Source organism: Drosophila albomicans, chromosome X, assembly GCF_009650485.2.
Source record: "Drosophila albomicans strain 15112-1751.03 chromosome X, ASM965048v2, whole genome shotgun sequence".
Lineage (NCBI taxonomy): Eukaryota > Metazoa > Arthropoda > Insecta > Diptera > Drosophilidae > Drosophila > Drosophila albomicans.
Window position 1 is genome coordinate 17,436,381 of NC_047627.2, and position 25,689 is coordinate 17,462,069.

At 37.7% G+C, this 25,689-nt stretch overlaps 1 protein-coding gene across 2 annotated transcripts in view; it reads left to right on the forward strand.

Annotated features, from left to right (window-relative positions):
- LOC117578199 (low-density lipoprotein receptor-related protein 2) overlaps positions 1-25,689 on the forward strand; it is a 180,854-nt gene that overhangs the window by 137,762 nt on the left and 17,403 nt on the right. For both annotated transcript variants that reach the window (XM_052008635.1, XM_052008638.1), the window contains exons 3-6: positions 14,180-14,344; positions 14,438-14,569; positions 24,453-24,728; positions 24,836-25,090. In XM_052008635.1, coding sequence (XP_051864595.1) covers positions 14,180-14,344; positions 14,438-14,569; positions 24,453-24,728; positions 24,836-25,090 — 828 coding nt within the window. The remainder of the gene's footprint in view (positions 1-14,179; positions 14,345-14,437; positions 14,570-24,452; positions 24,729-24,835; positions 25,091-25,689) is intronic.

The window sequence follows — 25,689 nt, forward strand, 5'->3', positions numbered from 1 at the left end:
GCATATTTCATTTATAAGTAAACATAAATATATTTGTATATGTTACACGTGTATGAAGCATGTATTCACTTTGCTCTCTCGCAAGCTCATAACAATTTAATTAATTTTTCTGTTTGACTGACACGATGCCCGTAGCCAGAATTTATTGTTGCTGGTCTGGATTTGTCTCTCTTGGCCCCAAGGCATTTAGGATCATTTAATTGACCAGCTTTTGCTCCATTCAATTGCAGTTTTCTAAGGTTTTTTTTTTTTTTTTTTTTGCTCGCCATAATTTACATTTATTTGCTCGCAAAAAAATATTATAAAAAATGTTCACAAGTTGCAATTTATTTCAACTTGAAACGCAATTCATCTAATCGCACGCCTCCATACAGATTAATGTCCTTCGTGGCAAAGAAGGATGAAGAATGAAGAAGGAAGGATGTTAGGAGTGTGTCTCGAAGACTGATCGAGCTAACGGCGCTTAAATTACCGACGCCGACGAAGCGGAAGTGAAAAATAACACTTTGTGCGCCAAAGTGGCGAATTTAATATTTCCGCTCCACTGGCCACGCCCCCACTCGCCTCCCCATTCACGCCCACAATGCAATGGCCACCGTTTGGTCATTTTCTAGCCTCCAGGTCAAAACAGACTGTTGTTGTCGTTGCTCTGGCGCCACAGTTGCCAGCTGACCTGGTTTTTGGGCCAAGCGGCTTTGCACTCATACCCTGGATTGCTGCACGTTTTGCCTGAGTCGATAATGCAACTCACGCCGCATTTCACTCCCCATCCCATCCTCCACTCTTGTCTAGGGGGAAAACGCTTAACACGCCTCTGACTCTGATGCGAGATCACTCAATGTCAAATACGAAATTCTCCAAAGTGCCAAATACATTTTAAATGCGCAACAAAAAAGTCGATCCTTTAAAAGGATTTTTTTTTGCCTCGACTCTATTTAAATTATATTAAACTATTAAAGCCGCAAGAAATTCTAGTTGAATTCTAGGATTAAAACTTTCCCATTTCAATTGAAAGTTTCAAAGTTCCGTTTTATGAGTTATATATAGAATAGCAATTCTTTAAGAAAAGGTTATGAATTTATCTTTTTAAATGCAAACATTCAAGTTGAATTTTATATTTAAGAATTCGTATTTCAATTGGGGTTTAAGATCTTACCTTCAAGATAGATTCAGCAAAAGTTAAACTTAGTTCAGATCTAGAATTTGAATATAAAATAATAATTCAATAAAAAAACTTATGAATTCATCTTTAGAAAATTTTAATATTATAAGCGCATACAAAATTCTGGTTGAATTCAAGAATTAAAAATTTCCTATTTCAATTGTAAATTATTAGACTTACCTTCAAGATAGTTTTAAAAGAATATAAACTAAATTGAGTTCTAGTAGTTGTGTGTTATTCTATAAAAAAAAGTTGAGAATATATCTTCGTCAATATATTTTTTTAATTATAAGTTTAATGATTTATATATTGGTTTAAAAATATTTGTTATAACTTTATTGTGAAGACAGACTTCAGCCTTAATTTCAACAAGGCATGAATCCATAAACAAATATAAGATATTTGAGCTTTAGTAGTTAATGAATTCTTTTTTATTTAACAAATTTAAAAATAGTAACATTGAATATGATTAAATTGATTACATAATTAACAAAATTATATTCATATATTACTATAATATTCGAAATTGATCTTTATAATATTCCACTATTATACAAAAAATTATTCATAATTAAATATTGAACTTTATTGAACAAACGCAAACGTTTACTTCAGTTTAACAAAGCTGTCTTTTTTTAACAGTTCAAGTAGATATATTTAGTGAATATTCTTAAAAATTGAAATAAATTAGCCACACATTTTTTAATAAGGTTTCAATATAATAAATTGATATATTTTGAAGGTCCTTTTGCAAGTAATGAAATACCACTATGAATAGCAAATTTTTAGAAGCAGCTTTGATAGTTAATAAATTTCTTATTATGCAACAAATTTTGTTAACATTTAAAGACATTAATTAATAACAGTTTAGCTACAGTTTATTGATTAATAGGCAACACATTTTCTAGCAAACTTGTATCAAATAAATTGATAATTATGTTAGTCTGCAGTTATTCCCTATAATACTGAAGAGAAAGCAATGCTTTTCTTTTCCTTTCATTTTCCTTTGTAACATCACAGGGTATCTGGAAGTGCAGCACTTTAGTTAAGTGGCACTTTTGTTTGTGGCCATTGTTGCTTTGGTAATTGTTGGTTATCCTTTTGCAATGGCGTCGCCGTCGTCGCGTTTTACATTTTGCGGCCGAGTGCATTGAAATTTGGCCATGTGCTGACCCTTAATCACTGGCTCCCTTCTCTCGCTGCAGTTGTTGTTGTTCGTTCGTTCGATGGCTGTTGGCCTGTTTGGTTGGTTGGTTGGGTTAGCTGCTTGGTTGTTTGGCTGTTTGTGCGATGGCAGCTGCAACTGCAACAGTTGCCCCACGGCATGGCAGCCATCGCCATCGCCATCGCCATCGATTATTAACACCACAACACTGGACGGCAAAGGATAGCAGCAACAGCATTGGCCCAAGAGCGTTGAGTCTTAACGTCGCGACGCAACGTGTTTGCCGTGATTTACCGCGTGTAGTGAGGAGGAGAAGGAGGAGGAGGAGGAAAAGGAGGAGGCAGGACATTGTGTATACTCGAGTGAGGCTTTAAGCTTGGCCCAAAATGCATTTCATCAATTGCAGGCAATTAAAACGCAAAACGCAGCAATTTCCAATAATACGCAGCTGGCGAGATGCCACACAATGCCACCGCCACCGCCACGCCCCGTTCCGCCCCACTGCGCGCCTGCTGTTGTTTGTGGTGGCTGCTGCTGCCACCGAAAAAACAAGGCCAAAATTGTTTACCGGGGTCTAATGCTAATTTCGCGCCGTCTGGCTGGCCCATAAACAACAAAGCGCCAGAGAGCAGTTTGTTGGGGAGTGTCGAATGATTTCATTTTGAATGCGATTTGGCCGATTTGCCCGATTGCGTTTCATTGCGCTTCAAAAATTTGAAATTAATGTGGCCGACTCTGACTAGTCAGAGGACACGCGCTCTAATTGCTCTCTGCGAAGCAACAGCCAGCAAATTTAAGAATTTTGATTTAAAGCCAATTGCGTTGTACACGCCAAAAAAAAGAAGAAGAAGAAGTTGGCAGCAAACAAGTCGACGTCGACGTCGACGTCGACGTTGCCCCAAAAGAATAAAACTGACAACAAAAGGCGGAGACGCTGTCATAAAATGGCAGCTGCAAGCAACTTCTTGAAGATGCCACACGCCGCGGCGTCTGCGGCTGTTAAACTTTGCGGTGTCGCGTTGGCTAATGGCGTTGTCACACACACACATACACACACACACACACGCAGCTCAACACACAACAACACATGCTTTGGCGAAAATGGCAGACGACACGAGCGGAAATGCTTAGCTGGGATTTCTTGCAACGAGGCGACGCTACGATCCAAAAGGCAGGGCGCTGACAATGTCATTTGTTTCCGGCTACGTGCACTTTGCACGTGCTTGGTCAGCTGTTGTTGTTGCTGTCGCTGTTGCTGTTGTTGCTGCTGACAGTGTTGCCAGCGATGCTGCTGTTATTGTTCCCTTTGCTTCAGCACTCTCTGCTTCAACTGTCAACAAAAGTTTTTCCACCTAAAATGCTTGTCACCTGCTGCGTTTGCAACTGCAAACCCAACTTCAATTAAACATAATTTGTGCAGTTTATAAGCGCCAGCCACAAACAGCAGCAGTTGCTGTTGCCTATCTTTGCTTCCTTCCCTCCTCCCCACTCTCTCTCTCTCTCTCTCTCTCTCTCTTCCTTAACACTCTCTACTCCACTTCGCTCTCTTCTGCTGTCTTGTCTGTCTGTCTGTCTGCTCGGCTTTGAAGTCATCAGGCCAACAAATGCTCTTGCACGTCAGCGAGTCTAATTATGCATCTAATTAGTGACTGCTTGCAATTCTCCCATCAAATTATTTTTGCAGCTTTTGCCTTAATAAAGCCAACCCACAAAAGACACTCAGCTAAATACACACACACACACGCACACACACTCGCTGGCAGGTGGCACTGCATTTAATTTCAGAATTTAACACGCATGCCTTTACATGCAAAATCTACACGAATTTTCTGGCGCCATAATGAAACTCACTAATAATGAAGGTATTTGAAGACACGCCGTAAAATTCTAGCAAATTATAACTGACATTTCTGACGATAAATATTTAAGATTATACGTGACAACTCGTTGAAAGAATTCTAGCAAAATATAACTAAAACTTTTGACAATAAATATTTAAGATTATACGTGACAGCTCGTTGAATTTATTTTAATTATCTTTTAAGTTTCTTTCGTAGAAATCAGAATTACATATTGTACTATTTGTAAATTAACTGTACGAGTTATACATGATCACTTCAAGCTGCAAAAGGTACAAGATAGACTCCAGAAAGTGTGCGAATATAATCGATCAAGTTAATCAGAAGAAGATGCTATTAGCTTAGCTGAGGCAGTTAAAAAGTTGAAAACAGCCAAAAACGTTGCGCAAAGCAGTAAATACTTTTGATTATCTAACATAAAAAGTCGCTACTAAGTTAAAGCAATTGCTACCAAAGCAGAAGACGTTGCTCTATTTCTCTAACAGAAGAAGTTGATACTAAGGCACTCAAATTAAAGCAGAAGACGTTGCTCCATTCCACGGCGAAGTCAATGTCTAGCGGAAGAAGATACTAGATTTGCATCTATATAACAGAAGAAGATGCTGTTAAGCAACTAAATGTAAAGTAAATAGAACGAGACGCAAAAAATAGATGACGATGCTAGTTTCGATTGTCTAAGGGAAGAAGTTGCTACTAAGCTGCAGACTTTGCTCGTTTTGTCTAACGGAAGAAGTTGCTACTAAGCAGCTGCATATAAGCGAAGCAGAACCTGGGATAGAGGGAGACAAACATATGAGAAACAGCACAGAATGCTAGCTGATCGTGTCTAACCGAAGAAGTTGTTGCTAAGCTAGGCTAAAGGCATTGCTACATTCTGTCTAACGGAAGAAGTTGCTACTACGCAACATAAAGTAAAGAAGAAGCTGTTAGAAAGAGACGCAAATATGTCTAATGGAAGAACTTGCTAGTTTGGACTGTATAAGAGAAGAAGTTGCTAGTAAAGCTGAAGATGCTCTTACATGTAAAAATGTATCTAGCTTGTAACGCAATTTCGGCTGTTATCTTTTTCGATTATTTTGAGGCAATGACTAAAGCATTTTATGCATGCAGGAATTGAATGGAAGCAAGTAATAATGCAATTTTTAAATAGAGACAGTACAAATATCGATTTTTGAGACTTCAAACTCTATATACAAAATTAAGTATATCTCTTGCTATTAAAATGTAAAAATTAAGAACTTTGTATATGATTAGTTCAATTGAATATGTGTAACAGCATAAACCGTTATGAAGTTTTGTTTCTGTCGCACTGCTATTTAAAAATTCACAGCTGTATAAAAGTCAAGCACATTTTAAATCAAGGGAAGTATTCTCTATACAAAAATATGTTGCTCTTTACTCTTATTTTAAATGAAATGAAGAAACTTTTCAACTTAAATTTCATTTCGCTGACCTCTCACATCAATGATAATAATAATAATAATAAAAGTGTTTAAATATTGATGCATCGGAAATCATATATTTTTATATATGTATGTATGTATGAAAATACAAAATATTGAAAATTGCCTAGTTGTTGTGTGGCAGTTTTTCTGTCTCTGGGCAGATCGCATCCCTTTATGGCCGAAGCAGAGACGATGTCGTCGATGAGGACACAAAGAGATGGTATTTGGAATTTTTGGCAACTTTTGCTCTGTTGGACAACGACTTTGTTGCCTTATGGCCAGAAACTTTAAATAGTTGTTGCCTCTAACTACGGTCCATAAGAGTGTGTTTAGTTTTCAACTATTTTCAAGCAGGGACGGGGATAGAAAATCTTTGATGCCTTGACTAAAAGTTGCCGCACAGCCGCAAACTGCCAAACAGCTATGGCAAGGACGCTGCCTCAACACACTCCTTCCCTCTCTCTCTCTCTCTCTTTTTCTCCTTGCCGGTCACTTGCCTGTTGCCCCTTCTCTTCCCTTTCCCTTCCCCGTTCCCATTCCACATCCAGCTTGGCACCAGCACATTATCAAAATGCACGTTATTAGGTATTATGTTGTTGTTGTTTGTTTTTTGTCTGCTCCAACTCCAGCGGCAGCAGCTACAGCTTCTATTTGTTTTTATTGTTATTGCCAATGTTATGGTTGTTGTTCGTGCTGCTGCAGTATCAACGGTTTTAAAAGCTTACAAAATATTTGTAATTTTGTCACGTTTTAACTTTGGCGACGTCACTTAAAATTACATTTAACAAAAAAAACCAAAAAAAAAAAACGAAAAACGAACGACGGAAATACGTAATGTTTGTCTGCGATTTTTTCTCGTTTTCGTTTTTGTTTTACTTTGTCGCAAAAATCAAAAGTTGATGGATGGGTCTACAGATACTGTCGCTCAGCCCTCCAGCCCATTCTTCAAATTCTTTACGTGAATTTCTCTGTGTGAGTGTGTGTGTGTGTTGATGCGTGTGTGTGTGCCCAAAACTCTTAAGTTGCTCACGTGCTGTGAGGAGCATAATGAAAATCATGCTGGCCATGCGATTGACAAACAAATGCAAAACACAAAGCTAACAAAAAAAATAAAAAAATATAAAGAAGAGCGGCTCCAAAGACAAATAGAAACACAAATACACGAATTCGAATATACGAATGTGAATGTGAATGCTCAACATGTGACTGGAAATACTTATGTGATATGCAAAACAGTTCGCTGTTTCTCTAAAGTTGATCCTGTCTTAAGCAGTGGACATGGAATTCATTTCATGCCAGCTTAAAACTAACAAACATAAACACTAGAGAATTTTGCACAAATTTTCTCAAATTTCTGCCATGCAGTTTAGGTAAATTGAAATGTTCAAAGAGGAAAACTGGAATAATGCATAAAAGAAAGAATTGTAGAAAGCTTCTAAATAAATAAAGAGGAGATTGCAATAAAGCTGGGAACAATAGTAAGCATTAACAAAAAAGTCTTTAAGGAAACGACAAAGATGATTCTAATTTACATAAAAAAAAGAATCTATCAAGCACCAAATTGAAAAACCAATGGAAAAAAAGTTTGATTTCAAAAGAAATTAAAAAATTATAGTAATATAAATGCAACAACAAAAATGATTCTACTTACAACAAAAAATAAGCCATCAATTAAAATTAAAATTATTTAAGCTACTCAAAATGAAGAAAACACAATAAAGAAAAGAAATTAATTAAATAAAATTCCCGTAAAATATTATTAAAGTGAAAAATGTATAAATGCGAATCTAATTCCTAAAAAGAAAACAAGTTACAAGACAACAAATGGAAGAAAATCCTCGCTTTATTAATAAAATGGAGCATTTAAGATTAAATCAAGAAAAATTAAAAAAAAAAAAAGTGATTTACTTGATATACCGATAGCTATCGCCTCCACTATCATGAATACATATATCGTCTTCTCGTCTCGTTGTAATCGTAATCGCTGCGTGCGTCCGTCAATAACAAGCATTACCACAAAGTTGACACAACACTTTTTGCGAGTTTAATGCGCAGGGAGTGCATAAAAAACAGCTTATGTTGCAAATATCGCACTCTCTCCCACACACACACTCACACACAAATGTGCACGCACATAAATCAATGTTTGTGCACAGACAAACAAGGCAAAAAAAAAAAGGAAAAATCGCCAGCCTGAAAAGCGTAAAAAGAAGTTGTTCGGTGCTCTCCTAAGTATGCCATGAATAGATGGCTAACCATACAGATTCCGATTACTGAATATAACTACCGCAAAATCACAGATAGTGTCAGTGTGTTGCACAGTGCACAGTTGTACGTGTGGCAAGCAGAGAGCCAGCTTGCAACTTGCAACCAGTAACTTGCAACTTGGGAAGTCGCAACTTGGCTACTGCCAACTGGCAAGTGGCATGCAAGTGGCTTGCATTTAAAGTTACCATTTCTCTTTTTCGATTTTCTACATTGCCGTCATGAATTTCCATTACTCACACACCGAACACTGCACTGAACGGTGCGGTGGAGTAAGGAGTAAGGAGTAAGGCATCGCATTCGGCAATAGTAGCCAGAGTACAGTAAACTCTCAGGAATTATTACACACTTGGACACTTCCGAGTGTGTGCTTGGTATTTGAAATATGCGGAGATTAAGAATTATCATTTCTATTGAACAATTGATTAATGTGCACAACTTTGCTTCGACCCTTATTTAATACTTTCCCGTTTTTAAAGTTTTGAAATATATTATTGTGCATGGGACATGAAAAAGTTGTTGAAGTTTGATTTTTAATAATATTACATTTCAGTTCAATCTCTTTATATATTATTCAATTTTCGTTAAATTTCTTTAACAATTTATGAAATAGTCTTCACTTTTTCACTTCGCTCTTCGAGGTAATTTAATTTGCAGACTCATTAGTATATTTATATAATTTATTTAATACTTAAAACATTTTTAAATATTATTAAATTTGTGTTAAGTCTGTTTAAAACTTGAATTTCAATTTGTCTATTATTGAGTAAATTTCATTTTCCAACTCATTCCGACTTCATATATTTTTGTTTTGATGGACTAGAATATTTATTTGAATGTCTACTGTAGGAGAGCATTCGCAAAATGGTGGGAAGCGGATAACACGCCAAGCTTCGAGATTCATCAATGAATTTATCAGTTTTTATAGGCAATTTATTATTTATTGATGGCAATGCGAGTGGTTGCCTGTTTGCCGTTGTCGTTGCTGTGGCTGTTGCTGTGGCTGTGGTAGTCGATGGCCATGGATGTGTGTGGTAACGTCTGCATAAAGTCAATCCATCTCTAGCATACTTTTTGGGGCATCTGTTCGAGTAACTTTCAGCAACATTTTTGGACGCTTGGCGCTTCGTTTATGGCACTTTTTAGTTCGCTTTTACACAGCTTCCAGTGTGTGTGTGAGTGTGCGTGTAATGCGGTCGAAACATGAAGATAAAAGACAAAGAGTAAGAGAAAAAAAAAAGGCAAGAAAACGTGCAGAGAAATGTACAAGTTTCAGTCAAGAACTCTGCGTGTGTGTGTGTGTGTGTGTGTGTGTGTGTGTGCGATGCCAACTTTCGCGGACGCGCAAAGAGTTATACGAAAATAATGAAGACACATCATAGAAGACGTTCTGCCTCCTCTCCTTTCCCCTTTCCCCTCTCACCACTCACCACTCTCCACATCCTCAAACGATTTCCTTTTGGCTGTGTGTAATCGCTTGACTGTTGGTCGCCGCAAATTATTGCAGTTGCCCTTCGCATGACGGTGAATCGAAAATCACGTATACGCCACTTTGGCTGAGTAGCACATTTGTGCGTCCCTGATTTTTTCCGGGGGATGAGGGAGCAGGGAGGAATGGGCGCTATTTGTATTTGTGTGCAATTTAGTACATGGCATGTTAATGCTATATTTACGCGTGGGAGTGCCACATTAATTATTTATAATGGCGCATTGATTATTGAAAAGCATAAAATGGCCAATGAATATTACATTCTACGCTCATGTCACTAAATCACGAATGACAAATGTAGCTACAGCGCAAAGTATTGAATATAATAAATTTCAACAAATAACACAGCAACTGAACAGAGCAGAGAAAAAAATGTGAACCAGAAAACAGACACATGGTTATCCCAGTGCATAAACAAATAAACTGTTGAGGAGTTTGCTCGACTGCAAGAGACGCAGTAAAAACAAATGTTGACTAATAATTAGAAGCAAATTTATTACAATTAGTATTGAAAGACAACATTAATATTAATTTCAAAAGTTTGTCTGCCAAATTGCAACTGATATGCCTCATCATACCCCATCTTTTTTTTGTAGTTTATTTTTTATTTTAAAGACTCCATTGGGTACGGCAAATAAAAATGTAAATGGCAAACGCAAGTGTTTAAAGGCTCTTCTTATACACATAAATATATATTTCCCAACTCGCATATGCATAATAAAACATTAAATGCACAGGAGTATTCGGCTGCTACATGAAATGGGTTGAAAAAAAAATGTAAAGAAAAAAGAAAATAAAATAATAATAAATGCTCATATTTATGCAGAATAACCCGCGACGAACAACAATCAAAGTACTTTATGAAGAAACGCAACAAATAAAAAGAGCAAATTAAATAAATAAATAAAAATTAATATGCAAAATTAAAACATACGCACCATGGCAAAACAGACAAAAACAAATAATAACAAATACAAATAATAAAAAACACAGCAAGCAAAGGCAACACAGCAACAGTCAAACAAACAACAGTGAAGCGAGCAAACAACAAACACACACACACACAAACACACACACACACTCAGCAGGCAAAAGGGTTAAAATCATGTTAAATAAATAAATGTAACGCCAAAAAGACGCCAAGTAGATGATCTGATAAGTTTCCTTTTTATTACTCGACTTTAGCGAGTTCCTTTTCATCCACAGAGTTTATTATTATTTAATAGTTGTGTGAATATCGTAATTATTTTTAATTTGTAGTAATCTTTTTTAAAAAGGGCTATAAAGGAATTTAAAGCAACGCTGAAGCTGCGGCTTAAGCTAAATAATAAAACATAACAGAGTAACTCAGTCTAATCTACATTTTTCCATTGCCAACTTTGATGAGCGCTTCAAGTGGCCAACAAAACCTGCATTTTATATATTATATAAAAAAAAAACTATAAATATTCTAATATTATAAAATGCTTAATTTAAGTTGCAATTTAGAACGAGTAAGAAAGTTACAGTTGAGTATGCTCAACTGTTAGATATCCGGTATCCATTTTGAATTAAAGCAGAAGAATGCGATATTTTAGTGAATATTTGCAAAATAATATACCGCAAAAAATACTACAAAATACTATAAATTAAATTTGGTATATTGATATTGTGGAGTACGGTATTGTTCTTAAGATATACCAAATGATATACCGCAAAATACAACAAAATACTAAAAGCTACATTCGGTTTATTAATATAGTACAATATAGTACATATTATTCCCAAAATATACATTAAAAATACTGAAAATATACCAAAGTTTAAATTTACCTTACTGATACAGTACTACTATCAAAATATACCATTGAGTGCAAAATATACCAGATTGCCAAGCAAAGCAACCAATACTCTTAGTACGTAGGTGTTCATACAGACAGACAGACATGGCTATATAACATAGTCTCGTCTGCGGTCGGAGATGTCACTTTCTGGGTAGCGGGTAAAAAAAAGTTTAAACATATTTCAATGACCATAATTGGGTTGAAAAACTTAATTTAAAATTGCATATTTATATGGAAAGCAAGGCAATTTATGGCAAGTGATTGCAACAATTGATATGAGAATGTTTTTGGAGTGGCATATTAGCTGAAAAGTGAAGGATCAGAGTAGAGAGATATATGTACGAGTATGTAAAAGAGGAGGGCAGCAAGCAAAAAAAAAAAAACAAAAGCAAAGCAAAAGAACACGAAGCGTTGCCAGACAACAGCCAGACTCGGACAGACAGCTGGCATAATTGCAAGCTCAAACATCAGGCTGGACAGACATAGAGAAAGAGACGGAGAGTATGCGAGTGAGAGAGGGATGGAGAGAGAGAGAGAGGAGGCACTTCTCGTTCGGGGACTCATTAGTATGCACACAGGCGGCCTATTATTTTTAGCGCTGACGTGGGCGTCGACCGAGCCGAGACTGACTCGACTCGACTCGACTGGGCAACAGAGTCGCAGTTGGAGAGTCGCAGGAGGCTGTCGCTTGTCAAGCGGCAAACACACACACACACACACTCGCACAGACACACACACACCCAATTGTGCTCACGTTCACGTGTCCGCATTTTCAGCGCTATGTGCAATTTGTGTGCTTCTTTTTTAATGTATATTTGATGATTTTTTCGTTCGATGAACGAAGCGAACGGCAGGCAACGGAGCTGGGAAATGCCATTGCACATACTTCAAAGGGCCTTTCGGGCACTTATTAATAATAATGCACGTGCGCGTGGAAAAAACAATGCACGATTGCACTCAAAAGCACCTATAATTAATGGCAAAAAGCAATTTAAATGCAAATAAAACACATGAGTCGCCAATTTACTACTACGACTACTACAACAACAACAGCAAGAACAACAACAACAACAACAAGCTACTAATTATGCTGTAGCTGACACCTACAATGTGGCTCGAGTGCAAAAATTGCAAAATGCAAACTGCAGAATTGCAGGCAGTGGATGTATCTTTTTGGTTGCTGCCAAGTGCTAAACAATTGGAGCTTAATTTGTTTGTCAACGCTAGCAAAGCGACCCTGTCACCGAGGAAGAAGATAGATAGATAGATGGGCAGAGAGAGAGAGAGGGGGACAGACAGGCAGACAGGAAATGATGAGAGGAAGTCGCAACTTGGCTACGTGCCGCTGCAGCCAACTGGGGGAAACTAAGGATGTGCTGGCAAGGAAACTGGCTGGCAAGTGACTCCATAAACACGTCTAACAGCAACGGGAGCAACTACAGCAACAACAACAACACCAACAACAGGAGCTACGACAAGAGGCAACGTTATGTGACACACGGGAGAAATTAATGCTGCCAAAATGCGCCGGCTGCGCTCATTTCTGCTCTGTCGCTGCGGCACGTTCCCCAAACAGCCGCAGCAACAACAAGTAGAGTGGCAGACGACGACGACGACAACAACAGCCTAGGCACAACGTGCTAAAAAAGAACTTGCTGCAGAGATTTAGCCACAAACTTGCCAACTTTAATGCCAAACGACAACATGTTGTTTTTGTCTCTCTGTCTGTGCTGTGCCCATTTCTCTCTCTCTCTCTCTCTCTCTCTCTCTCTCTCTCTCTCTCTCTCTCTCTCTCTCTCTCCTTCTCTGTCTTTGTCTGTTATGGCTGCTGGCTGCTCCTTTAATTTTAAGGCAATGTCGAAACAAGAGGCAGCAAACAATCGCTGCCAAAACCAATCCCGTTTGTCGTGTTGTAATCATAATAGAAATATGAAAATCTCACAAATAGCCTCGGCAAGTGTGGTCAATGTCACTGGCAACTGGCAACTGGCAACAGGCAACGTTGCCTGCAACACTACGCCACACAGCATACCCTAAAAAGTGTAGCTTGGGTATATGTTGCGTATACGCAATATTTGCGCCTTTCATTTTCTTTGCAAATTTATTGACAAACTTTTTAAAATAATCAAAATTAAAATAAATTTTACATTCAAAAATGTCTTTCAAGTAGAATTATAGCTTCAATGGGTATATGTTGCGTATACGCAATATTCACAACTTTCTTTTATTTTTTAAGATTGACAAATAATCAAAACTAAAATTAATTGATAAGTTCATGCTAAATATACGTTTTTTGTAGTTACAAATCTGTTGAATACTTTAAAGTTTTACTTTTTATTATTTCAAGCAAAAATTCTAAAAACAAAACGATTTTCTATTTTTCATTGAATATGTTTTGCATATTTAATGTTTATGCGAAAGACAATAAAATATCTCAATATTAAAATTTGCATTTAGTAAGTGCTAGAAAAAAATATTTCAAGAAAATTAACTTTAAGTCCTTTTGGCTCATCTCAATAAGTAATTGTGTTCGTTATTTCAATAAAATAATGATAATAATAATTTAAAGAAAATGTAAAGTTACATTTCAAATTGTATGTTCAACAAAGTTAATGCAAATTTAATTGTGTAAAGTTAAAATACAAAAAAGCTACTGCCAATGAAGTTAATAATTTAATAAGGAAAAGTATAATTAACTCAAATGATAAACAATACATTTTTTTTAAATTAAAGTTAAGTTAACTGTCCCTTGAAAGTTTAACTCAACTTTAATTTAAAATAGTGTGTTGATATCATCATTGATATCATTTGAGTTATTTCTCTATTTCTTTTAAAATAATAAACTTTATTTGTTTAATATAGTACTTCAATTAAATAAACAATCCTTATGACAACGTCCAGCTTTACGATTGCATCACTTTATCCCTGTCTAACCAAGGTCTCTTCTTCTCTTCTCTCCATCCATTTGCAGACACGCGATTTGGCGAGGGCGCCGGCATCAGTTCGATAGCTCCATCGGAATTTCCATGCCCACCGGAAATGTTTCGTTGCAACAACGGCAAATGCATAACGTCGCATTGGGTGTGCAATTACCAAAAGGATTGCGACGATGGCGAGGATGAGATGCAGTCGTGTCGTAAGTAAAATATCCCAACAATATGCACCAGCAGCAGGCAATCACTCACATCTCTCTCTCTCTCTCTCTATCTCTCTGTCTCTTTCGCTATAGCGCCTCCGGAATGTGAGACACCTCAGCTAAATTGCGGGCAATATGTTTTCAATAAGACGTACTGCATCCCACCGCATCATCGTTGCGACATGATCGAGGACTGTGAGGACAAGTCGGATGAGTCGCAGTGCAGTAAGTATACGCCGCATATTTCCACAAATTGCCTCAGCTTCTTTCCCTTTGCCCCTCCCCCTCCCCCTCTCTCTGTCCCTCTCTCTTGGAGCTTGGCTCGTGTGCTGCCTTCTTGCTTTCAATGCAAATTTGTTGACTCAACAAATATTTGTAAGCATCTCTCGCAGCGACTTCCACAACTACAACACAAATACTTACGTGTGTATGTGTGTGTGTGTGTGTGTATGTGTGTGCGTGTGTACGCCAACAATTTGCTTAGCAAAATGTTTACATTTTATTATACCAATTTTATTTATGCAAATTTTGCCAAATTTACACACACACGCACACAAACCGCATTTTGTTGGTTGTTGGAATTTGGCAATCGCTGAAATTTCGCTCTCCCTCATATGTAAAGATGTGTGTGTGTGTGTGTTACCTAAGGTGTGCAGCACAAAGCTAAAACCATTTGGCCCCGCCTTTGATAAAAGCCCCGCCTCTGACTTACAAGAATTGTGGCCAAAGGGGAATTTACGAATATAGTAAGCAGCCATTTCTGATGAATACTGAATGCTGTTCAAAACACTCACACACAAACTCACACTCACACTCACTCCATTCACTCGCATATCAAATGCAAAATTCAAGCATTTAAGCTGAGGTTTACCGAGTCAAACAAGTGCCTTTGACTTTGCTTTTGCTAGCAAACTGATCGCATTAGTATTCAAACATTGTATTTATTTGCAATTATTATTAATGTCATCACAATATTTATTATGCTCAAATTGTGTCACATGTTATGCTTTCATAAATGCTTTGTGTGTCTGTGTGTGTGTGTGTGTGTGTGTTTCACAATTGTGCTCAATTAATCATTCGCTGAGCAAAAGTTAATTACCAAATGCGAAAGAAAACCCAACAAATTGTATTCAACTCTTGAATGCTAAATAAAATGAACAACAACATTATTCATTCGCGTTCGCATTTTTATTGCAATTATGCAGTAATCAGCATTGATAGTATAAAAATAAATATAAATATACACAACTGAAGTAATTCTTTAGTGTGAAAAACATAATTTGTAGTAACGATTCAATTTGAAATACAGTAATGCATATTTCCTGTGCAATAAATTTATAAATAAACAAATTGCAAAGCTTCAGTTCGTAAAATATACCAAAGGCTATATTTGGTATATTAATCCAGTACTATGTACATTCAAAATATATCATGGAGTACTCAAATATACTAAATTGTCAGCCAAGGCAATTAACATCCGTAGTAAGTATAGGCTCTGAGATATAGGACGGACAGACAGACAGACAGACAGACGGACAGACCGATTAGTATATATACTTTTTGTGGTCCGAGATACCTCCTTCTGCCCGTTACATACATATCCTGTAGCTGGTATAAAGTAATTCTATGGTGTGCAAAATATAATGTGTAATAATGATTCAATTTAAAATAGAGTTAGGCATATTTCCAGTACAATAAATTGACGCTTATACAAACTTCAGAAAATGTTAATATTAAATGTTACTGGCCTAGAAAGAAAACAAATGTTGAAAATTCAATAATGTTTGTTAACACAATATTTTGTTTATAAGCTCACCTTACAGCAATGCCAAATTTAAATTCAAGAGCTGCTTTTCATACAATTACTTAAAATGTATGGCCAAGCACTTTGCATTGTTCGATTTGTTCAATGTTCGATGCTCGAAATGCAAATGGCATTTGCAGTAATCTAATTATTGCAAAGAAGAAGAAGCCTATTTCAGGTTAATTTGCCAAAGTGTGTAATGCATGCTGAGGAGTTTTCTGCGCATAAATGGATTTTGTATGAGTCCGTTTTACATTGGCCTCGGCATCTTGAGTTGCACAGTTGCTGTTGCTGTTGCTGTTGCTGTTGAGTGGGAAACTGGCAAGCTGAAACTCTAGTGCTGTTCAGAGTGCCAGACTGCCAGACAGCCAGAAGGACTCTGTGTGCCGCACATTTTGATTAAAAGTTTGCTGCACACAGCAGAGAGCTCAGAAACTCTCCTCTAACTGGCGTCTGAGCTGTGCAGAGTCAAAGTCAAAGTCGCAGTGGATGGTGGAAGTTGTGAAGCTGTGTCGAAAGTCTGGATGCAAGGGCAGCTGGCTGCATTTATTGCTTGTTATTTAAGATTTATATATTTAAATATCTTTGAGCGACCAATTTCTAAGTACCCCGTTGCCTTTACAACTTTGCTTAAGCTTTGACTGACGCCAGACAAAACGCGCACAACTTTGTCCTCGGTGCTCGGTGCTTGGTGCTTGGAAGCTGCTGCTCTATTGGTCCTTCGTTCACTCGTCTCTCTCACGACTTGTAGACAGACAGCTGGTTGATGCCACTCCTCCTTACTGTTGTTGTTGCTGCTGCTGTTTTGGCTGTTGCAAGATGGCCAATTTGGCTGGGGGGGAAAGCTACAACCTCTGGTCGCTCGCTGCGTGTCTCGTTTGTTGCCTGGCGCAAGATCAAGTTTAAATTTCATTTTAATTTAATAAGACGCACGCCAAGCTCTCAACTTGTATCCCTTTCTCTGTCGCACACTATATTGCTCTCTTTCTCTCTGTCTCTCTGGCTCTGTCTGTCTCTTGCAATAATTTATCGCGCTTAAATGGCGACAAAATGTTCGCTCTTATTGCGTTCTTAACAAATTTATTTTGCGTACGTGTCAACGCGTCGTCTCTTTACGTCCTTTCACTTGTCTGGCACTCTTTCCCCCCTTCTGCCTCTCTTATACTATGTAGTAGTCTCCCTCTATCTCTGTTTGATGTGCCAGCTTCATATCTCTGGCACTGTTAACTTCTTCGTCTTTGCCGCATTGTGTGCGCCTTTTGTTTGTTTAATTTATGGCATATAAATATTAGAGCGAGCTTATTTCAACTATTTAATTACTTCAGGTGTGCGTTAAGATGTCTCTCTCTCTCTCTCTTTCTCTCTCTCTCTCACTCCGCCTTTTTTCGCTCCCTACTTCCCTCTCTGTAAGACATAAATAAACGTGCTTTGAGCCTGTTTTGTCATGCCCCTAGCACGACAGAACCGCAGCCTAAGCCGCTGGCAAACTAATAGTTTTATAACAACAGAAGCAGCGCATTTAAAAAGAAAAATACATGGGGGATAAAATGCGTGGGCGAGTCTATCCGACTATGCGATGCTCTTTGTACAATTTCGTTTTTATTTACAGTTTCTTTTTTGATTATTTTTTATCAAAAATACATATTTATAACACTTCAAGATAACTCTTTACAACTGCAGCAGTTGCCGTGGTATATTATGAACACTAGATGGCGCTGCTGCAGCGTTTAATAATTTCACATTCAGTTTAGTACTGCAAACGCTAGATGGCGCTGTAACAATGTTTGTTAATTCAAAACTTCATATTTCTTGCATATCTGCTGTATTTGTTAAGCACTTTTATTGAAATTTTTAGAATAGTTAGAAAATTTAACTTAGCAGCCCATTACTCGTGCTTTGCTTCAGCAGAAAAATCCCCGTTTTGCAGTTAGAGTATACAACCGCAGTCTAGTTCTTTGCTGTGGAGGTCAAAGTGTGCTGCAGGTGCTGCGAGGTGACTCTGTGGCAAAAGATTGCTTCAATGCGGAAATGTGAGTGGGGCGGGAAAATGAAGGGTCTTGTCGTAAAGCTGCAGCAATGAGTGTTTAATTAAATGTCCTTATGCACAAGAACCCAACGCAATGTCTCAGCACGGAGAGAAGGAGAAAGAAAGAGAGGGAAATTTAGCGAAAGAGCGAGAGAGAGAGACAAGTCTGGGTGACGGTTGCTTGAAGTAGTTACTCGACACGCAAGTACTTTGCAGCCATCCACCTGGTTCTGTTTGATGGTGCTGCGTCAATAAAGAAGAGCAGCAACTCAGCAGCTGAAAGCACTTCAGCATTGAACTTCTCCTCCAACCCTTGCTCACGCGTTCTTCTCTGTCTAAGATAACCACAGCAAATAGATGTAAAAGAAAGCAAGACAAAGAAGACGAGAAAAGGGAGAGAGAGACATGCTTTTAATTGCACACGGAATGCGGAAAAATGGGGAAAAGTCTACAAACTAATGAGGCAGATGCGTAAAAAGTGCGTTAAAGCAGGCAACCCCGAAAAAGTCATGAACTTCGCTCCACTTTCCCAGCACCTAAATACAGTCAGCACTAGCTAATTACAACTGCAGCACAGCAAACCGATTTATGAAACTACTTGATTCACTACTTGGTTACGAAATTAATCATTGAAAACTTTCATCATTTCATATTATAAATTGATTATACAAATAGTCTACAAAAAGTTACTAAAGCAACACAAAACGTGATGTAAAATATAGTAGAATTTCTTGGTTTTCGAAATATATTTTAATATTTCAATTAGTGAAAATTCACTTTAATCGAAATATGTTATTATTTAATTTTGAGCACACTAAACTTGTTATATATTAAACTAATGCAAACACCGCTGAAATTTCTTAAGGAACATTTCAAGAATGTAAATTATAATAATGAAGTAGCTGTAATTTAAGAGTCTGCATTTTGTAGAGCTTGCCTTCAGTTATGTCTTTAGCATGTCAGTTGAAAACTATTCCAACACTTTCACTAAGTATAGCAAAATGGGACAACTGCTTGCTTCCACTTCTTCTCCGTGTTGTCTTCAGCTGCTGTCGCGCTGTCGTGCTGTCTCGTGCTCTTGTTTCACTGTAGCGTATTCCGAAAAACTGTCGTAAACTGTCGTTGAACCCAGCGGAAGTTGCCAGCGCCTGACGTTTATTTGACTGCAGCTGTCAGGCCAGTTAGACGTGCAGAAAAGCGCTCAGCGTACGCTGGACACTGGACACGAGGAGAGGGTGGCATGAAGAAGTGACTTTGGCGGCAGTTTAATGGTTGGGGTAGCAACTTGTCGCGCGTAATTACACAAAACCAAACCAGCATACCGAATGCTCGTAAACGCAGCAGCAGCAGCAGCAGCAGGCACAAGCCTTGAGTCGTTGTCGTTGCTGCAGCAATAAAGCTTAATGCACAGCATCCTTGTTCTGCCACGCCCCCCATTCCAAGCTCTACCTTGCGCTGACACGCCCACGCTCACCAATTAGAAAGTGTTGCACGGGATGGGGTCAAGTTAGTTAGGAAAATGGTTAAACTAAAGGCACTAGGCACTGGGCACTGGCCACTTCAAAAGTTTGTGCCAGTTGTAGGTCGACTTGTCGCTCTCTCTCTTTCGCTCGCTTATACACTTATTCGCTCTTCCTTTCGCACAGTGTTGTTCGCTCTGCGTTGTGTTTATAAAGTGACAACACTGCAGCAGCCAGCGTCAGTTAAAGTTTTATGTCAAACTTTGTGCGAACTGCAAAATGTAAAAAATGAAACAGCAGCAGTCGAGCGAAGTTCCCCCCTCTTTCCCTCTCTCTCTCTCTCTCTCTACGCTTTGAACAACAGCAGAGCCAACATTCAACATTCAACATTTTTATGACCTTGCACAAAAGTTGCAGCGCAGCCAACCCCAAAAAGCCACCCGCTCGTTTGTCATTATGATTTGTTTTTAATGTAATGCAACAGCAGCGCCAGCGAATTTGCAACAAATTGTGCGCGTAAATCTTGTCAATGGGCCAGGCCAAGTGGCCAAGCTAAAGCGCTGCAAATTTCGAATTCAGAATGCTGAATTTGCAGCTGCTCCACTCCAATTCTATTTGGTGCTCGCACTACATTGCGTATACGCAACGAAAGCTTTATGCTAATTCTAGTCAAACTGCCAGAGATCAACATAAAAGTGCGTGACACATTTTAATACCACGTAGTCCCCCTCTCAAGAAAAATAAAGTAAAACTAAAAGGGGTAAACACAACAACAATATGCATAACACACATTCTCCAGTCTGAGTCTCAGTCTCGGTTTGTTTGTTTTATTTTGTTGCTTGCTTGTTTGAGCGTTGGAAACTTACGAAATGTGTAAGGACTATGCTGACTCTAGAAATGTTGCCAAGTAGTTTTGCTGATTTCGTTTTGGCTAATTTTGTCACGAAATGTGCACCAGAGATTGTCCGACTATTCGATTTAATAGTCAGTCTCTCAGTTGAACCTCAGTTGCAACTTTATAGGTTGAACATGTGTCGAAGATCAACTGAATTGCTGGGCAAATTCTAAATGTTTACAAACTCACTTTAATTTAACTGAATAAAAAGGATAACATAAAAGCAATTTATATGAAATTTTGAAGTTAATATTATAAAGCAAATTTTTTATAATTACAATTTAAAAAAAGGAATATGAATCCACAACTTAACTGTACATGCCTAATAGGAACTCAAATTATTGTAAATGAAATGGAAAATACTCTTAAAAGGTTGCAACTAAAATATTTTTAAATAATTTAAATCATTTTCGAGAATCTTTTGTCATATTTAATATAAAATAAGTATTATAGTCAGCTTTATTTCGATTATGCATTCAAAGTACCTCGAAATGTTGTAAACACATTTTTGCTTTATATTGTACATATTATAATATTCTACGAACCCATTTACTTTACTTTCAATACATACAAATTCAATTTGTGGTAAATGACAAGGAAAATAAAGATTAAAAGTCTGCAACTAAAAAAGTTGTAACTAATTTATATAATTTTTGATAAACAATTTTCTTCATTTAATTTGAAATGGTTAATTTTACTTTATTTTGAATGCATAAACGAATTTCAAATTGTGATGAAAAGAAAGTCTGTTAAAAGCCTGCTGCTAAAATTTTTTTAGAATATTTTAAATCATTTTAGCGACTTACTTGCCTTATTATATTATATATTATTATATTGTGCTATAAACATCAACATTGCATAATTTAAATCAAAATCCTGATCAATGGAAAGGAGAACAAAGATTAAAAGTTTGCAATAAAAATAGTTTCAAATAATTTAAACCATTTTCAAAATATTCATCTTTGTTCAATTTGAAATATGATTGCATAATAGGAACTCAATTTGTTTTAAATCAGAGGAAGAAGAAAGATTGCAAGTAAGCAACTAAAATAGGTTCCAATAACTTAAATCATTTTAGTAGCCAATATACCTTGATTAATTTAAGTAATATGGATTTCATATATGAGGAAGTTAAATTTGTTCTAAATAGGAATAAAAATCTTAAAAAATCTTTCAAAAAATTAAAATAACTTTTGAGAATAATTTATCTGGCTTAATTTAAAAGTTAACTTTATTTTGAACCCATAATAGGAATTAAGATTTAAATGAAAATGAGAAGTCAATTAAAAGTCGGCAACTAAAATAATTGAAATCAATTTGAAGATTATTTTTGTCGTTTATTATGTTTTTTCTGCAATGAAATACGCATTACGTGGTATATGTTGTGTCGATCACACTTGTGAGAATTGACGAGTTAAACGTCTGTGTTCATAAAAACAGAGCGAGTTCCAGTTTTCATTTGTGACCCAGCCGCAGCCTCGTCAAAGTTGAACTAGGTGCTCGCTTTGTCAATAGAAAAGGATAGTGTGTGCTCTGAAGAGCAGCGAGCGGCAAGTTGTAAGCTACTCGAGGAGTGAGATGAAGTGGGGCAGAATCATGGAGTAGCCGCTACCTGCACACACACACACACACACACAGAGCAACACACACACAGACATTTTATTGTTGTGCTAGAAAAGTTTCTTTTCTGCCGGGAAATATTTATACAACTTGGCTTGTTTAACTTGCACTAATTAAGTTTGCTCTGCTACACTTGGCTGCCTCCCGGTGCGCCGTTAATGTGAAGCAGCAGCTATAACAACGGAATAACAGCAGCAGCAACAACAGTAACAACAACAACAACAACAGCAACAGCGAGGGGAAAGAGGATGCAGAGCAATAAAAACCCTTTAGGAAAAGTTTATCATGCCTACGCCAAAAGTAACTTGAAAGTAGCATAGATCATAATATGATGCTCATTCTTTCTTGCAGCTTTCTACCTCACTCCCCCCGCTCCACCAACCCCCCTGCAATCACTAATTTAGAAGAACACACGGCACATCATTTTGGCCCCGACTTTAAGCTCAAAGTCAGTTATAATTTTGCCAACTTTCGCTGAGCAATGACCACCTCTTTCTTGTAGCCAACTTGATGGACTGTGCTCCCGCTCTTTTTCTCTCTCTCTCTCTTTCTGTATGTGTGCCTGCAACCAACTACTCGATAATTTATAGCACTTTGTGCCTGCCAACACACACACACACAACTCAAGTGCACAATACCAGAAAAGCGGCAGGGAGACGGACAATCACGCCCCAACATTTCTACAGATCTATGCATTATGTATACGCCATGCGTGCCCCAGTCTACCTACCACCTCCCTCCCTCCCTCCATGTGTGTGGCTGCATGTTTCTGACAGGGGTCGCTCCAGCCTCTCATGTTGCCAACTATATAGACAACGCTGGGGAATGCTCCATCTTCTCCTCCTCCTGCTCCTTCAGCTCCTTTTGCCCATTGGCATCGTCCGTCTGGCATCAAAATTTAATGTCTTTGGCAGCAATAGTTGAGCTAGGCAGGCATTTTTAAGTTCTGCCCACCCGCCTGCGGTGAGATTCTCACTCACTCTCTCTCTCTCTATACACATACATATATGTATGTAGTATATTCCGTTGTAATCTCTTCGCTCGCCGCTGCTTTAACAATGCCAAAATGAAAGGTCACTGTCTTGAGGCTAATGCCGAGCTGAGAATTATCGCCCCGCAGGCAACACAGAGAAGTGTCAAGCGCTCAATTGCCTTGAAGTTAGGAGGAACCTTTAAAGTGAGCGAAACGTCAACGTGGTGGCCAACTGGCAACTGGCAACCGAAAGCTGGCAATTGCGTGTTGACATAATGTAAATTTGATTAATTGCTGCGCTGGCTGAACTAAGCCAAACAGAAGCCAACTTCCAAGTTCCACACAATGCCAACAATTAACGTCAATATCTCACCTTGTGTGTGGGTTGTATATTATATATACAGATATATATACATATATATATATACTATATATGTATGTTATATAGCAGATATATTGGCTAGTTGGTCTATAATTAAGTGTAGTGACAGCTACAGCAGCAGACCATCAGCCAAAGCTGCGTTGTCCCACATAGACAGTTAATTTATGTGACAGCCAGAGACAAAGCGAGACAATATCCAAGGATACAGAAGGGGACAGAGAGGGAGAGGAAGAGAGAGGCAAACAAAGAGAGTTAGATTGTGGCTTGGCAAGGTTGAAAAGAAAACTCAGTTAAACACAGAACTCGACTATAATTTGATTAGATTTGATTTAATTTACAAATTACAAAGAACAACATTATCTTATACCTTAGAAGAAATTAGAAGAAATGTGGTATTATGTATATAAAATATGTATTAAATGTTAATTAAATAACATTCGAATAATTTCATTTTTAGTATTATTTTAAATAATTTAAAGAATTAATTTAATGTGAATTTAGTTGGTGATATATTTGCTTTAAATCGTTTAATAACAATTTATATTTATTTCGTTTGCTGTCTCTTTTTGTAATGTGTTAACTGATGAAAACTGAAATAATTGCTTGAAATCAATAAAACATATAACTGCATATATAGTTTGCCATGTTATGTGTGTGTTGTTAACACGCAACGAAAACAAAAGGACAATTTGTCCCATGTGATTGCAGTGCAAGTCGTGGAGTGTGCGGTAGAACGCCATCTATTGTTCATGGTCCTTTGGCAGCACACTTGCTAATGAAATTGAAGGCAAGTTTTTGTGTTCGCTTGCAGTTTCGAATTTTCTGTCAGCCACTTGCCACTTACCCAGCTGAAAGTGTCCTTTGATATGGGGCTCAATTGAAATTGCTTTTAATTTTGTTTCTCATCTCGCGCTCACATCTCTCTGCTTCTCTCTATCACTCTTTCAGCTTATCGCAAGTGCCAGCACACGGATGTCTTTTGCAATGCCCCCAACGGTGCTGCGCCCACCGATGGCAGCCGTTTGGTTGGCCCTTGTGTGCCCAAGGAGAAGCGCTGTGATGGCTATTTGGACTGTCGGACCGGACGCGATGAGGAGAACTGCAATGGCAAGTCCTGCCGCTTGGATCAATTCCGTTGTGCCAACGGCCAAAAATGCATCGATGTCGCACTGAAGTGTAACCATCGCAATGACTGTGACGACAATTCCGATGAGCAAGGCTGCAGTGAGTACACACAACTACTACTAGATTTCTTTCTATATACTCCGTGTATTGCTTCAAGATACATTCAAGCCTTTAACGTTTCTTCTTTCTTGTATTTCTCTTTTTAGACTTTCCACCTTGCCATCATGCGCAGTTCCGTTGCACGAACGCTCTGTGTATCCCATATAATTTCCACTGCGATGGCTATTATGATTGTGCCGATGAAAGCGACGAAGCCAACTGCACGGCCATTGCCTGTCCGGACAATAAGTTCCTCTGCCCACGCGGCGGCGTCAATGGCGCCCCCAAATGCATTCTCAAGTCCCAGCTATGCGACGGCAAGCGCGACTGTGAAGATGGCAGCGACGAGGAGACCGCCTGCTGTAAGTAGCACACAATCCCAACACAGATCTCTTACTCGCATATCTGTGTGAAATGCTAGAACTTTACTATCGATAGTTTTTTTGGGGATTAACATAAAATAGGGTCAATACGACTTCCAGTCGGAACTTTTAAGTGTTTCATTCTAAGCGAAAGTTTTTTAATATTTATTTATTTAATATTTATTTACAAATTAAGTTATTGATTGGTTTTTCATTTAAGCTGTACAGCTACTATAAATTACAAATTTACAAAAGAAATTTTGAATATATTTTACAACAAGTGGAAAACTTACTCAACATTCACAATTTACGTATTTTGAAATACAATTTTGTAATATATTTTCCGATTTACAAACTGAAGTGGGAAGCTTTTCTGAAATAGCTTATTTAATTTATTGAAAAATAATAAAAATAAAAAATGTACAAATTAATTTGTAGAATATTCTCTAAACTTGTATTACTGTAACTTGGAAAGACGCTAAAAACTAACAAATGTTATTGAAGGGACAGACAGACGAATGCTTATACAAGACATCTTCTTAGTACACAGAAGGGATTCCCTCACATCAAACTTCTATAATTTAAACTATAATCTATAT